Raw genomic sequence first — 13,334 nt, 5'->3', positions numbered from 1 at the left:
TCAAATGTTGGAAAAATAGTAGGAATATTAGCTTTTTGAGACATATAAAAAGCAAGGGCTAAAATATTTGATTCTTTTATAGAAAAACAGGAAAATTATTTTCTGGAATCTTTCCCAATTGAAAATGAAATGATGTACGACTACATCACAAGATGAAAGAAATATCCCTTCAAAAGCCCTTTGTATACTTGAGAATTAGAAGTGATAAATAATCATGTAGAGGTTATAATAATTTTTACGCAATTGTCAGGCCATAAGAAATGATTAAATATTGTTAAACTACAATAGTGATATAAAACATGCCAGAAAATACAACCATTTTTTAATTTGTCTGCATTCCTATGCAGGTTCACTTCATAAATATGGCTATTTTTGAATCTTGGCACTGCCATAACAAGAATCATTCCCTTTGCTTTACAGTTGTTCTGACATGGGAGTTTTGCCAAAATTTTTGATACTAACGGAGATAGCATTATCTCCCACAGAGCAACAAACTGCAAATTGTAACTATAAATTCCTGGGAGGCCAGAAAGTTTTCTTCCTATCAAGATACTTTATGTTTAAAAATGAAATGTACCTGTCAAAATGGCCTGTTTCTTGTGTAGAGGATATGAAAACATTGAGTGAAGCAAAACCATATTCACTTTGGACTGTGGAGTATTGTGAAATGTTCATCATCAGAGTTCTTCTGAAACATCCTAATAGGTTTTCACTTGGATGGCTTCTATAAACCTATTTCATGTTGTTATTTATCGAATGATATTTCATTTGCCATGTTAATTTCAGAAGATGCAGCATTTTGTAGAAATATTGGTAAAAATTGGCCTGGCTTTTTGTAAGGAACAATTTTCTTTCTTACTGAGAATATAATTTGACCAAAAATGCTGATTTATTAGATCTCTATGAAAATCAAAAAGAGAATTTAAAGAAAATTTTGCTTATTTTTTCCCCTTTGATACTAGTAATATAAGTAATTTATATATAACAATGTAAGTATTGACACTGCTGATGTCTTTCTCTACATTACATACAGACTTTTTATTCCTAGCTCCTTGTTGAAAGTGCATTTTAATACACATAAAACTTTTAAATTCTGGTCTTGACAGACTCTGAAATATATTTATAAAACACATTTCTCTCATGCTTCTGACAAAATACTGTAAATACAGTTGAAACATTTATTACAATGTGTACATGGCAATTTGAGATAAACTCCAATCTATACTTTGAAAATCTTTCTGAGCCTTTCAGTAGATCGCATAGACATTTCATCATAAAACAGCATTTTACTTGCTTGAGGCTTTAACATTTCACATACTGATTTGGTAGTACATTTCACTGAAATAACTAGAAAGCACTTGCAAGAAAGACAATGTCTGAATCCTAAGCAAGTTTAATAGAAATTAGCTTGCAGTGATCTCAGTGAAACTGATTTCCACATTGACAAATAGACTGCATACTTGTAAACACTTACTTACAGACTGCATGCATGAATATACACAATATTAATTTGTTCCCTCTCCCATTAATTTTCCTAGATTTCATTTGGGAATGAATACTTAAATATAAAAACCTTTTCATATTATAAGAGGTTGAATGCATTCAACTCATGATTTGTCATGTTCAAACCCCTGCTCTTAAGCAATATTCTGCATAAAGATAGTCATAAGAAAGTTCTGCATTTTAGGTCTACAGCTTTCATATATAACAAGAACAATGATAAGAGGTTAGGACAATTTCATTCTAAATTATTTGCATGGGGGTATTTCGAAAATAATAGCTAAAATACTTTTATAGATAAAATATTCATAAAACCCTAGGCAACAATTAGAGTCTCTGCAGCAGTCTTGATACTTCCACTTATATTCTTTATCTTTAGACACATTTGTCTGCCAGTAGTCTGTCTCTTATTATATCTTTATCCATAATTTTTCCTAATGATATTTAGAAATGGATCATTAAATTTCTGATCTTTCTGAGCAAGTTATCTCATTTTTGCTTGCTTCCTGAATAGAAGTAAGGTGATAATTTAAATTGAGAGTACTCAAAGCAAGGACCCAGCTAACTGAACAGGACTACCCTGTTTAGATCAGGAGTATCTTTCTTTCACATTAGTTTATCAAATTAATTTGCATCCCTAAATAACATGCTATCCTACTCAAGAACGTTACTCATTATCTGAATCTACAATTTTCCAACATTAAAATATAGTCTGATTACAATCTTAGAGGATAAACCTGATGTGGCTTCTTCACTCTGAAGAAGCAACGTTGTGAAGATTTAGAAATGATTGATGATTCTTCAAGGATTGGAGTGAGTAATCGTCAGAAATTATGTTCCTTATAGCCTCATTTGCCTGACATTTGTTGGTGCAGTAAGTCTTCTAGTTAAAAGAGAGTGTATTATGCTGTCCAAGGTGCTGACTTTTCTTTTATCTTTTCCAGTACCAGGAATTGCATGTTTCTCCAGTATATACACTGACTTCCTTTCGGTTCATAAGTAAGCCAGTACAACAAATAATGTCTTACACATAAGAAACGTTGAAGTTGCTATTGTGACTAGTATTACTTATCCTTATAAATTAACCTTTTCACATTTGATTTTTAAAAAAATGTAACCTGCTTGTAACAATGAGAAAAATATTTAAATTATTAAATCATAAAATCCCTTTATATTTAAAAATACCTGATTCTTTTCTTTGGTAGTTTCAAATAGTAGCATTTTTGGAAGCTTTACTCTGTATGAAGTTGTCAATGTTAAAAGTACAGATAGAAATTTAACAACAATTTCTTAAAAGACTTAAGTTTAAACAATGTCAATAAAAACAGAACCATTTTTCTAGGAAGGGTCTTCAGAAAGGAATCCTGCAAATGTAGATGAAGCAATAGCATTTATCAATATACTGCACACTTTTTCATAGACACTTAAAAGATTCTTTCTCTTTTTAAAGGACGAGCCAACCACTGGTCTGCGATTATTGGTGGATCTCATTCCAAAAACTATGTTCTTTGGGAATATGGAGGATATGCAAGTGAAGGGGTGAAGCAAGTTGCAGAGCTGGGATCCCCAGTTAAAATGGAAGAAGAAATTAGGCAACAGGTAATATATCATATAATCTATTAAAACAAGAAAAGGGATTGTGACTCGTTAAAAAAACAGATTGGCAGCAATATTAAAGTAATTAAAGGAGAAGAATTGAGATATTTTGTTATGAAGATTGCCAGTATCTATTCCAGGAAATTTTAACTAAGTTAATTACAGTTTTCTAAGTTAATTACAGGATTTTAACATGTAACATGTAATTAAATAGTCTCTTTAGGCCACATTCTAATTTATTATGTTCATAATGCAACATTGAACCACAGAATTTATCTGTATGTTTAAGTTAGGAGTTTCTATATAACATCTTTAGCTTTGCTTTTTTTCCCCTGACATCAATGTGTGAATTAACTTAAGCATTTACAAAATGCCCAGAGAAAAATCATCACAAGTGAGTGACCATACCATCTCATATTGAAGGGAGGTTCTGTAGGGAAACAAAAACAAATGTGATGGCAGATGGTGTGCAGGGCGTGGGAGAAGTTTGCAATCAATACTGTAATCTTAAATTCTCATATTATTTTCTAGTATGGTATCATATCTGAAGGGAATTAATAGCAACAATTATTTTAGGCTGAACTGGTTGAAGTATCAGATTTCATCTAAATGACAAGATCTTTTCTACATTTTATCTAGGATTTCAGTTCCATTTAGCTTCAAAAGAGTTTTCAAACTGCTTTCTGTTGAGCAATTAATTCTGCCTTTAAGATATAGAGCATACATTTATGAAAAAAAGTCTGTCTAGGAAAAAAAATCATACAGTGTTTACTTGCTAAACTTTATTGTCGCTAATAATCTCCATTGAACCAGAAAGAAATGTGGTTGATTCAGTTGTATGCATGATGAAATTTACATCAGATTTGACTTTAGCCAGTTTTTCCTCAAGCTCCAAATATTCATATTACAGTATTCTTAACACTAACATAGTTGGAAGTGGCATATATACCCTTTGCATATATTTATTGTGTTTCCTATTTGAAGGATACAGCAATAGTAATTAAACATTTATATTTAAACTGCATTTGAATTTCATATTTTGAGAATGCATATGCTCGGAAAAACATCCTAGAGCATCCATACATTTTCTCTTCTACCTTTTAGGTGTGGGTACCACATTTTTGAAAATATTTTCCTAAAAAGCAATGTTGGGAAAGAGGTCACATCAATTGATTTTTATCCTGCAGACTAAGGGGCCACAAAAATATTAAAGTCTATTAAAGGCATAAGTAAAAGGAGATGTACATTTTAATCTGTAATCTGTAAATAAATTTATAAATATCATATTTTGAATGTGGTGTTCTGATAACAGCAAAGGAATATATCAGGAAAATAATTTGTTGGATTATAGTAAAAATGAAGATAAAGGATGGGTGATCAGAAAATGGCAGAGTAGCAAAATCTGCACGCAGTTGAAGGCAATCTTCACCTAAAGGCTAAATTCTGATATTTGAGATGCATTTGTGGCTTTTTGTCTATGTGTGTGTCTTTAAAGAGTGTTGGTCTGTGTTTCAGGGACCAGAGATTGGAGTATTCCCTCAGGCTATACAAAGATTTTATTGCTAAATGCATCCTGAACTAAAACTTTCTGGAGTGAATTTAAATAGGCATTCATTTTATGTATCCAATGTGAAATGAATGAATAATTGAATTTTTTTGGTCTTCTCCAAGACAGCTCAGCTAAGCAGGAAAAATGTCAATGCTGGATGCTACATTTCTATTAAAGTGAGATACAGTGCTTCTAGTATGATTTTTGTTTTCATTGTCCTCAGGTACATAACATGAACTCTATTTAACCAGAAAATAAAGAGGATGTGTAGCAACATTTAGAATAGCATCTCAGTATCTTCATTCTCTTTTTTTCTTTCCATTTGCCCAATGTTGAGTACTGTATAGTACCAGACTTGAAGGTCTCCTATACTTGCTTCATTCTGCCGGTTATCATTTGGCAGAGCAAGAAAGCATGGAGAAGGATCATATTTCATTAATTATTAGGTGTTCGATATTTCAAAGTCAACTCTGCAGCAATCACTACTAATCGTGGGGGTTGTCACCAGGATCCAAGGCAGCCTGTCTTTGAATACAAATGGTAAAAAAATTTCTGGCTTCAGGACTCTGATTTATGAATTACTTTCTGTGGGTATGATTGTAGTGGTTTACTTGCCTTGGCTTTGGAGTCTCATTTTGAATTTATAGTACTCGATTTTAGAGACCATGATTTTTATTTGATTTCTCTGTCCTGCTGAAAGTGCTGCCATTTCCATTAGATGACTCTGTTTCTCTTTTCTTTTTTTATTATCCCCTTGTATCTTTTTTCTCCTGGTAGTGATAATGGCCTTTTGGCTTTATGGTTTTACTTTACTTTGTGGTCTATTTCCTTAGTACCTTGGAGGGCATTTCATTTTAATTTAGGAACTGCAAAACTGGTGGTTGGAGGGGTTCGTGGTTGGTTTGTATATTTGTTTATTCAATTTGTATGGCTGCCCAGCTCAGTAGGTAGCTTTGGGCAGACAACAAAATTAAAATAAAATCAAAACAACATCAATAACATAAAAATTAAAATACATAGCCAAAAATATTTAATATCCCATCATCATTGATATAGCTATGAAATGAGTGTCTGCACACAGTTGTGAGCCTGGGTCTTTAGGACTTTGTGAAAGGACAGCAAGGTCCCTTTCTGGTAAGTCTTTGAGGATTGTCCATATAATGGGCAACACAGCAGTAACTGGCATTCTTTAGTTGATGGGACATGAAGCATGTCCACCATGTTTGACCAAATTGGATGAGAAATACATGGGGAAAGATGTTAACCTTAAATTGGTTGCCTACAGCTTAACTATATAGCTACACAGTCTTTCCTAATCAATTCTCATGTATTTCTGTAGTGGAGTGTGTGGATGATCTTGGAGGACGAAGGAAAAAAAATCTGCTTAGGAACAAAAGGGCTGCAGGAGAACCCTATAGTTGCTTAGCAGTCAGAAAAAGAAAATTAGGAAGAACTCATCCTAATTGATCATGGTTAAAAAAGGCGGTAAGAAGTTTGTGCTTTTAGACTTGCAAGGTTCTGTTAATATAGGCTAATAAAGTAGATTTCGCTTATCTAATCATATTTCCTGTCTGTTTTACCCAAGAGAGCAGTTTTTGTAGCAAAAATGCATACCCCAAATATATAATGGTGGGCTGGTTTTGAACCATTGTCTTGTTTTATTTCCAGAATCTTCGAGAATCTTAAATGGATCTTATCAAAATATGCAGGTTATGTTTTATTTTATTTGTTTTAAGATAATTGTAATTTTTTTCAGTAGTTCTTTACATTTTTGATTAATTATTTGTATTAAATTAAGTTTTCATCTTTCTTATCAAATGTTCATAGTTATTTAGGCAGAAAAGTGGAATCTTCAAGTAACTTTCATTTTATCAGAGAAAAATACACCTTTATTGTATATTTTCATTTTACATTTTTTACTTTGATCACAAGCATTGCCACAAGATATTTATGTGTGATGGAGTTAGTGACCTGGAACTCAAATATGCCATCCATTCAGCTTCTCTAGACTGACATAATTTTACATTTTGGATGAGTAATTGCTGAATATATAATACCCTTAATCAGAGTTTGAGTTCTCTCTGTCTCTCTGTGTGTGTGTGTCTCTCTGTATCTCTCTGTGTCTGTGTCTGTGTCTGTGTCTGTGTCTGTGTCTGTGTCTGTCTGTCTGTCTGTCTGTCTGTCTGTCTCTCTCTCTCTCTCTCTCTCTGTCATAGAAAATGAATATAAGCTTGGTAAAATAGATTAGATTTTAAATTAGGAATGAGTTTAGAGACAGAGACTGCTTATATTTATAACTGTAGCTCAGTAATCAATAAAGCCAATATACACTTGTATCACCAGCATGGAAATATATGGATAAATCAATGTTTAGCACATATATATTACATTCCCAACTATCTTCTAAATTGGGATTTCTGGCTAGGACTGCAGCTGATCAGCTGTAAATAGGAAAATATACTTTAGTTAATTTCTATGATGGTTAGAGAATAAGGGGAAGAGAAAGCTAACACACCCTCTTTGTCCTTTGCATTGAGTATTCTGGAAAAGAAAGAAAAAACTGGACTAGACCCATTGTTTGTTTGATAGAGAAGAACAGTTGTTAGGTATAAAAAGTACAGATAATTATTGACTTACAACAGTTCATTTAGTGTCTGTCCAAAATTACTACAGTATTGAAAAAAATGACCTATGACCATTTTTCACACTTATGACCATTGAATCATCCCCCTGGTCACATGATCAAAATTGACATGCTTGGCAACTGATTCATATTTATGGTGGTTACTGTGTTGCTGGGTCATGTGATCACATTTTGCAAACTTCTGACAAAGAGAATCAATGGGGAAAACAGATTCACTTTGCAGCTATGTTACTAATTTAACTGCTGCAGTGATTCACTTAACAACTGTGCCAAAAAGATTGTAAACTGGGGCAAAACTCACTTAACAATTGTCTCGCTTAGCAACAAAAATTTTGGATTCAATTGTGGTCTTAAGTCAAGGGCTATAAAGCTTATTATCATTATTTCAGATTAACATAATTTATAAAATATGACAGTTTAAAGGATAATTATTTCTGTGTTATTCTATTTTTCTGTTATGGAATGTAACTTTTCATTTTTATGCTTCTATAAATCCATATAGAATGTAGTCACATAAAATAAATATAAGCAAACAAGCAAATAAATGAAGTGAGAATAACAGATTCTTTTCTGCTTTATAAACCCAACTTTGAATATTATACTGTTGTGTAAGATTTCTCAGTCTTGTCATATGCAATTAGCATTAAAATGTATTATTAATTTATTGTATTTTTAAAAGACACATATAAGTTTCTTCATTTACATCTCTGGATTATCTCACAAAATTGTTTTAAGGTGTAGTGTGGAGATATAAAAATATGGAAAGTACCTTTTTCAAGTTTCAGTCACAATAAAGTCTAGACACAATTTGCTATGCAAATTGTTTGCTAATTATGCACTTTATGGGATATGTAGGAAAGGAAACATCAACTATATACCAATTTATCATTCCAAATTATTCTTTTCAAGTAGGAGGTTGAAAATGAAAAGTATGATTTAAATTTCTTTAAAAAAACTTTTGAATATAAATGAAATATAAGACAATTATGAGGTTTGTACACACTTTCCTGGAAGTAAGGTCCACTAATTTTTTGTTTGTTTTTGTTTTGAGTAAATGTATTTAAGATTGAATTGTTTAAATAACAAGTTTAAATAACTTCCTATAGAATCATTTACAGTTTATTTTTCCACTTCTGTTATATTTTAAAAATTATTGGATAATTCTTTTCTGTGTATAGTTTGGTATTTTCTTATAATCAGCATTAACACATTTGGTGGGGTTATTTTTTATCTCTGCTTCTGATAATGGTATTGTTGGAAAGGTATAATGCTTTCTGTTTATTTTGTTTCACACAAAAACCTAAGGTTTTGAGGACATTTTAATTTTATTTTCTTTGAAAAAGTGCTTGCATGATTAATTAGACTGCTTGTTATTGATTGAAGATTAATGCCTTGCAATATTAATTAAAGGTTTCTTTAACTTTCATCGCAACAGCCTTTGTCTGGTGTTTCAGTTTTGATTTGTAAACTATGAGAATGCAAGTTTTTAGAATTCGTATTCTAGATATGTATTACTTATACATAGCTACACTGCAACCTAGTTCACAAATGAACTTTTCCTTGAAAATTTAGCGACTGTGACACATATCTGTTTATATTCTGTAGCATCACATTTAATAGCTATGGGAAGTTTCATGTCCTTTCCCTTTTGACATGCATCTGTACTGTTAAATAATTATACTTTCCAAATGTACATTTTAAGGTTGCTAAGACTAATTTGTGATGAGCAGACATCAAGATTATAGGATGTTTTAATTTTATTGATAGAAATCTACAAGCTGTTATTATTAAATTTACTTGCTATCCATTTTGCTGTATGAGGCGACCCTGAGATATAATCCAAAAAATGTTGCCAAATACTGATTTATGGGAAGGAAGGAAGGAAGGAAGGAAGGAAGGAAGGAAGGAAGGAAGGTTGGTTGGTTGGTTGGTTGGTTCTGTTCAAATATCTAACCACTCTTCCCATTCTGGTTTTCCCCAAACCTACCTTTATTTCAATAAATTATCAAAAGAGAAATATTTCTTTTCAGCATTATTTTGTTAAAAAACTGCAAATTATTGCAAATTCACTTCATTTTCTGCATATTGCATATTCTTGTAGATCTCAGTTTTCTAGCTGCTACAGGATAGACTGTACATTATGTTCTATATTTAATCATTTAGTCATTTCCTCCCTCAAAACATCCCTTGTCAATATCAAAAATAATGGAACACATGTTGCAAAAATAAAATCATGGCTAAAAAGCTAGAATTGTACTGGGATAAAATCTCAAATTGATTCCCATAAAGTTAGGTCAACTAGATAAATGAATTCCAGAATATATTGAGCCAAAATGCATATTAGATTTTTACAAAGAAATCTTCATCAGGTATAATGATAAAGTAAACTAAGGGGTAAAAAGAAGAAAAAGTTGTTGACAATTGTGTTTTTTACTGTTTTAAAAAGGAATGCACAATATGCAGTAGCATGCTTTGGCACATCCTAGTATGAAAATAATATAAAATAAAGGGGAGGGTTCTCTGTATGATCCCTTTATTATGAAATGGCATCCCCTGGCCATTAAAAATGGCCCAATCTTGTTAACATTGGAAACAGATTAAAATTGAGCTCCTTTATTTAGCGGGCTCACATCATTGATATATTATATAAATATATATTGCCTCATTTTAGTTTAAAATTGGTTGAATACTTTTTAATTTTAAATGCATTCTACTGGAGATGTTTTAAGTGTACATACACAGCTGAGGGCAAGATGATTGTGGAGGTATGGAAAGCAAATGAAACAAGTAATAATTCTCTTTTTCCAATGCAGAATCTGAACATTAGTAATTCGTCCCTTATTTACTTGGTTTCCATATTGTCATATGATGAATACTTGAGAAATCAAGCACATATTTAGGATCTCTTGGGTTAGCTTCATAAAGGTACTAATCATTACATGGAATTAACTTATGTATTTCAAGGCATACCAACAATGAATTGAGTTGAAATGAATCCACAAACCAGTATTTAGCTTACTTAAACAGAAACAATTGAGCTGCTTAAAATGTAGTAAATATTTTATTCGTAAATCCTGCCATGTGTGGTTGTCACACATTATTTATTTTTTTTTTGCTTGTACATATACTAGGAAACACAGAATGGTTGGGATTTCATTGTTTATATTGTGAAAAATGGTGGTGTCTGATTATGGCTTGTTTTGGCAGAAAGTAGTTCCTCTTGAGGAAGATGAACAATCTGTTTTCCATTAGACCATCTACCTTTTTAGTGTCCTAAAAAGTACTATCCCACATAGTCCTAAGAAATTGATAGATAGGAAGCAGAACAACCCATAAATACTTGGATGTAAAACTTCCAGACTTGAACATTTGGGGAAAGAAAATCAGTAAAATCACTTCCATATTGCTATCAAGAAAGCTACATTATTGTGTTCATGAAGACCCCAGGAATTGAATTTTATTTGAAGGAGATTTTACTTAATGATTCAATTAATATAATGCCCTCTAATGGAGAATGATGAACATTACCTGTTGATAATCAAGATTTGCTATCTATTCCTCTATCCTCAATTAAGAACATTTAGCTGGCTTTAGCAATCACATTATGCATATGATTAGTTCATTTTTCTTCTTATTTTAAAATTATGTATGTGGAAGAACTACATTGTGCTTGATCCTTAATGTGGTCCTTAATATGATATTGCAGCAAGTTTTAGGAGACGAATACTTGTCACATTCTATTCTGAAGTAGGCTGAATAGTAAAATAATAGGGAGAGGTGCTGCAATTCTCTTTAATCTTTTCCCAAAAGGCTTGTTCTATTTTAAGCTTTTATTCTCAAGTACCAGGTGTCTTCCTGATATTTGAAACACTCTCATTGGCTTCAGTTGTGAAACTTCATTGATTACAACCTGGATATAGTTAAGACACAATATAGTTGCACAAAACTTACAAGAATTTAAATCCAGCTGCAGCATGAAGGGGACAGATATTGTAAAATTAGAAACTTCCTGAATATATTGCATTTGCCCAAGCTCATCTCAGCTCTTTCTAGTCCCTTAAGAAAAATAGCCCTCAATAATTACTGTATTACTAAGGATGTAAGCCACTGGTGGCTCAGTGGCTAAGACACTTTGTTGATCAGAAGGCAGTTCAGCAGTTCAGATCCCTAGCACCGCCTAACGGGGTGAGCTCCCATTACTTGTCCCAGCTTCTGCCAACCTAGCAGTTTGAAAGCACGTAAAAAATGCAAGTAGAAAAATAGGGACCACTTTGGTGAAAAGGTAACAGTGCTCCATGCGCCTTCGGTGTTGAGTCATGCTGGCCACATGACCATGGAGACGTCTTCAGACAGCGCTGGTTCTTAGGCTTAGAAATGGAGATGAGCATTGCCCCCAGAGCCAGAAAATGACTAGCACACATGTGCTGGGGAACCTTTACCTAATTACCGTACATTGTGTTTAGCCTCCATAAAATTTTCTTACTTAAAACAAAATGTATGATTTGGATCAGGAATGTCTCATGCAATTAACACAAATACTTTTAATACTTTCTGGGATGATATGAGGTGGTGGCAGCAGGAAAACCAGTTGAACACATCTTGGTTTGGTTTTATTGGACTTATATGCTGTCCTTCTCCCAAAGGACTCAGGGCGGCATACAACATAAAAACACATATGACAAAAGTTTAAAAAGATTAAATAGGAAATCCAATAACCTTCAATTGACAATTTAAATCAAATTTAGGATTAAATTAAAATTAACAATTTAAATTAATAATTTAATTTATTCTATTCAGGCCAGACTGGCTTGCTAAAAAAGTCAACTTTTTAGGGTACGCCGGAAGGACCAGAGGTCGGGGATTATGCGAAGCTCCGGGGGCAGCTCATTCCAAAGGGAAGGCGCTCTCACAGAGAAGGCTTTCTCCCTGGGGGTCGCTAACCAACACTGCCTGGCCGACGGCATCCTAAGGAGGCCAACTCTGTGGGATCGTACTGGACATCTTGCTATATGAACATACATTTCAGTTTGCCCTGGGACAATGTAAGCCAAATTGAAGCACTGGTGCAGAAACGGTACCACCAGGAGACATTTTGCAAAGTTTCATGCTAACCAAGGTGTATGATTGAAAGAGAGACAAGTATGTTAATTTTAAAGTCCCACTGATTTATTGGATGAAAAGTAGGTATGGCAGTTGGATTTATTCTCAGAAAAGTAGGTATGGCATTGAAGCCTTTCAGGTGAACCAGGTTGAAATGAAAGGAGCCCCCCCCCCAACCTATCTTATTATGTACAGTGACTGAGGGGGAATGAAAAAAATTATATTGAACGTTGTTATAGAGAAGCAAGTGGACTTTATCTGTTTATGTAGCATAAATGAGTATACTAGATAGGAGACTGGAAACTTGGAGAACAGTTGGACAGGAATCAAAGCCTTCATTATTTTTCTAGTTTTCTTGAAAAGTCTCCACCAATTTGCACTGTAAAACAGGAATCCTTGTTGAAAATTGCTACCTTTTAAAATACCGAATTTCATTTTGATGCAATGAACCCAAGATTGGCAGGCAAAATATCATTGCCAGGTTCAGATAAATATTTTTATGCTTCAGAATCCCTTAAAGTTGCCAATATATGGTGAGAGTTAAGCCAAACTCTGTGTGATATCTTCTAATGTTGCTATATTTCTCAAAGAATCTGATCAGTTTGTTAAAAGTAAAATATTAGGACCTTTCATGCAACTGGATCTTTTGGGAATATGGACTCCTTGGTGAAAGTATTCATGAGGCAAAATAATAATTCCTTCTACCTGTTGGTTTAAAAGGTGGGATGATTTTCTCCATCCAGAGAATCTTCCAGAATTATGAACTTCAGTTCCCAGAGTTCTGAATGCCAGCATGACCACTGCTGAGACTATCCTGAGAAAGGTCATATCTGGGCATGCCCAGTTCAAAGAATTTTGAGGTAGAAAAAATTGAGCTGTTTGTTCACTTTGGATTCTACAGCAGATTTTCCTAAGTGCTCAGTAAAGTTGTAGGCCTGGTGTAAT

At 33.2% G+C, this 13,334-nt stretch overlaps 1 protein-coding gene across 1 annotated transcript in view; it reads left to right on the top strand.

The window, feature by feature from the left end:
- Positions 1–13,334, top strand: part of LOC116518963 (spondin-1) — a 340,455-nt gene that overhangs the window by 127,050 nt on the left and 200,071 nt on the right. Inside the window, exon 6 of the mRNA XM_032232542.1 lies at positions 2,951–3,099. Within this exon, the coding sequence (XP_032088433.1) occupies positions 2,951–3,099 (149 nt within the window). The remainder of the gene's footprint in view (positions 1–2,950; positions 3,100–13,334) is intronic.

Source organism: Thamnophis elegans, chromosome 1, assembly GCF_009769535.1.
Source record: "Thamnophis elegans isolate rThaEle1 chromosome 1, rThaEle1.pri, whole genome shotgun sequence".
Classification (NCBI taxonomy): domain Eukaryota; kingdom Metazoa; phylum Chordata; class Lepidosauria; order Squamata; family Colubridae; genus Thamnophis; species Thamnophis elegans.
Note: the sequence above shows the minus strand (reverse complement) of the source record. Positions and strands in the feature narration are given on the sequence as shown.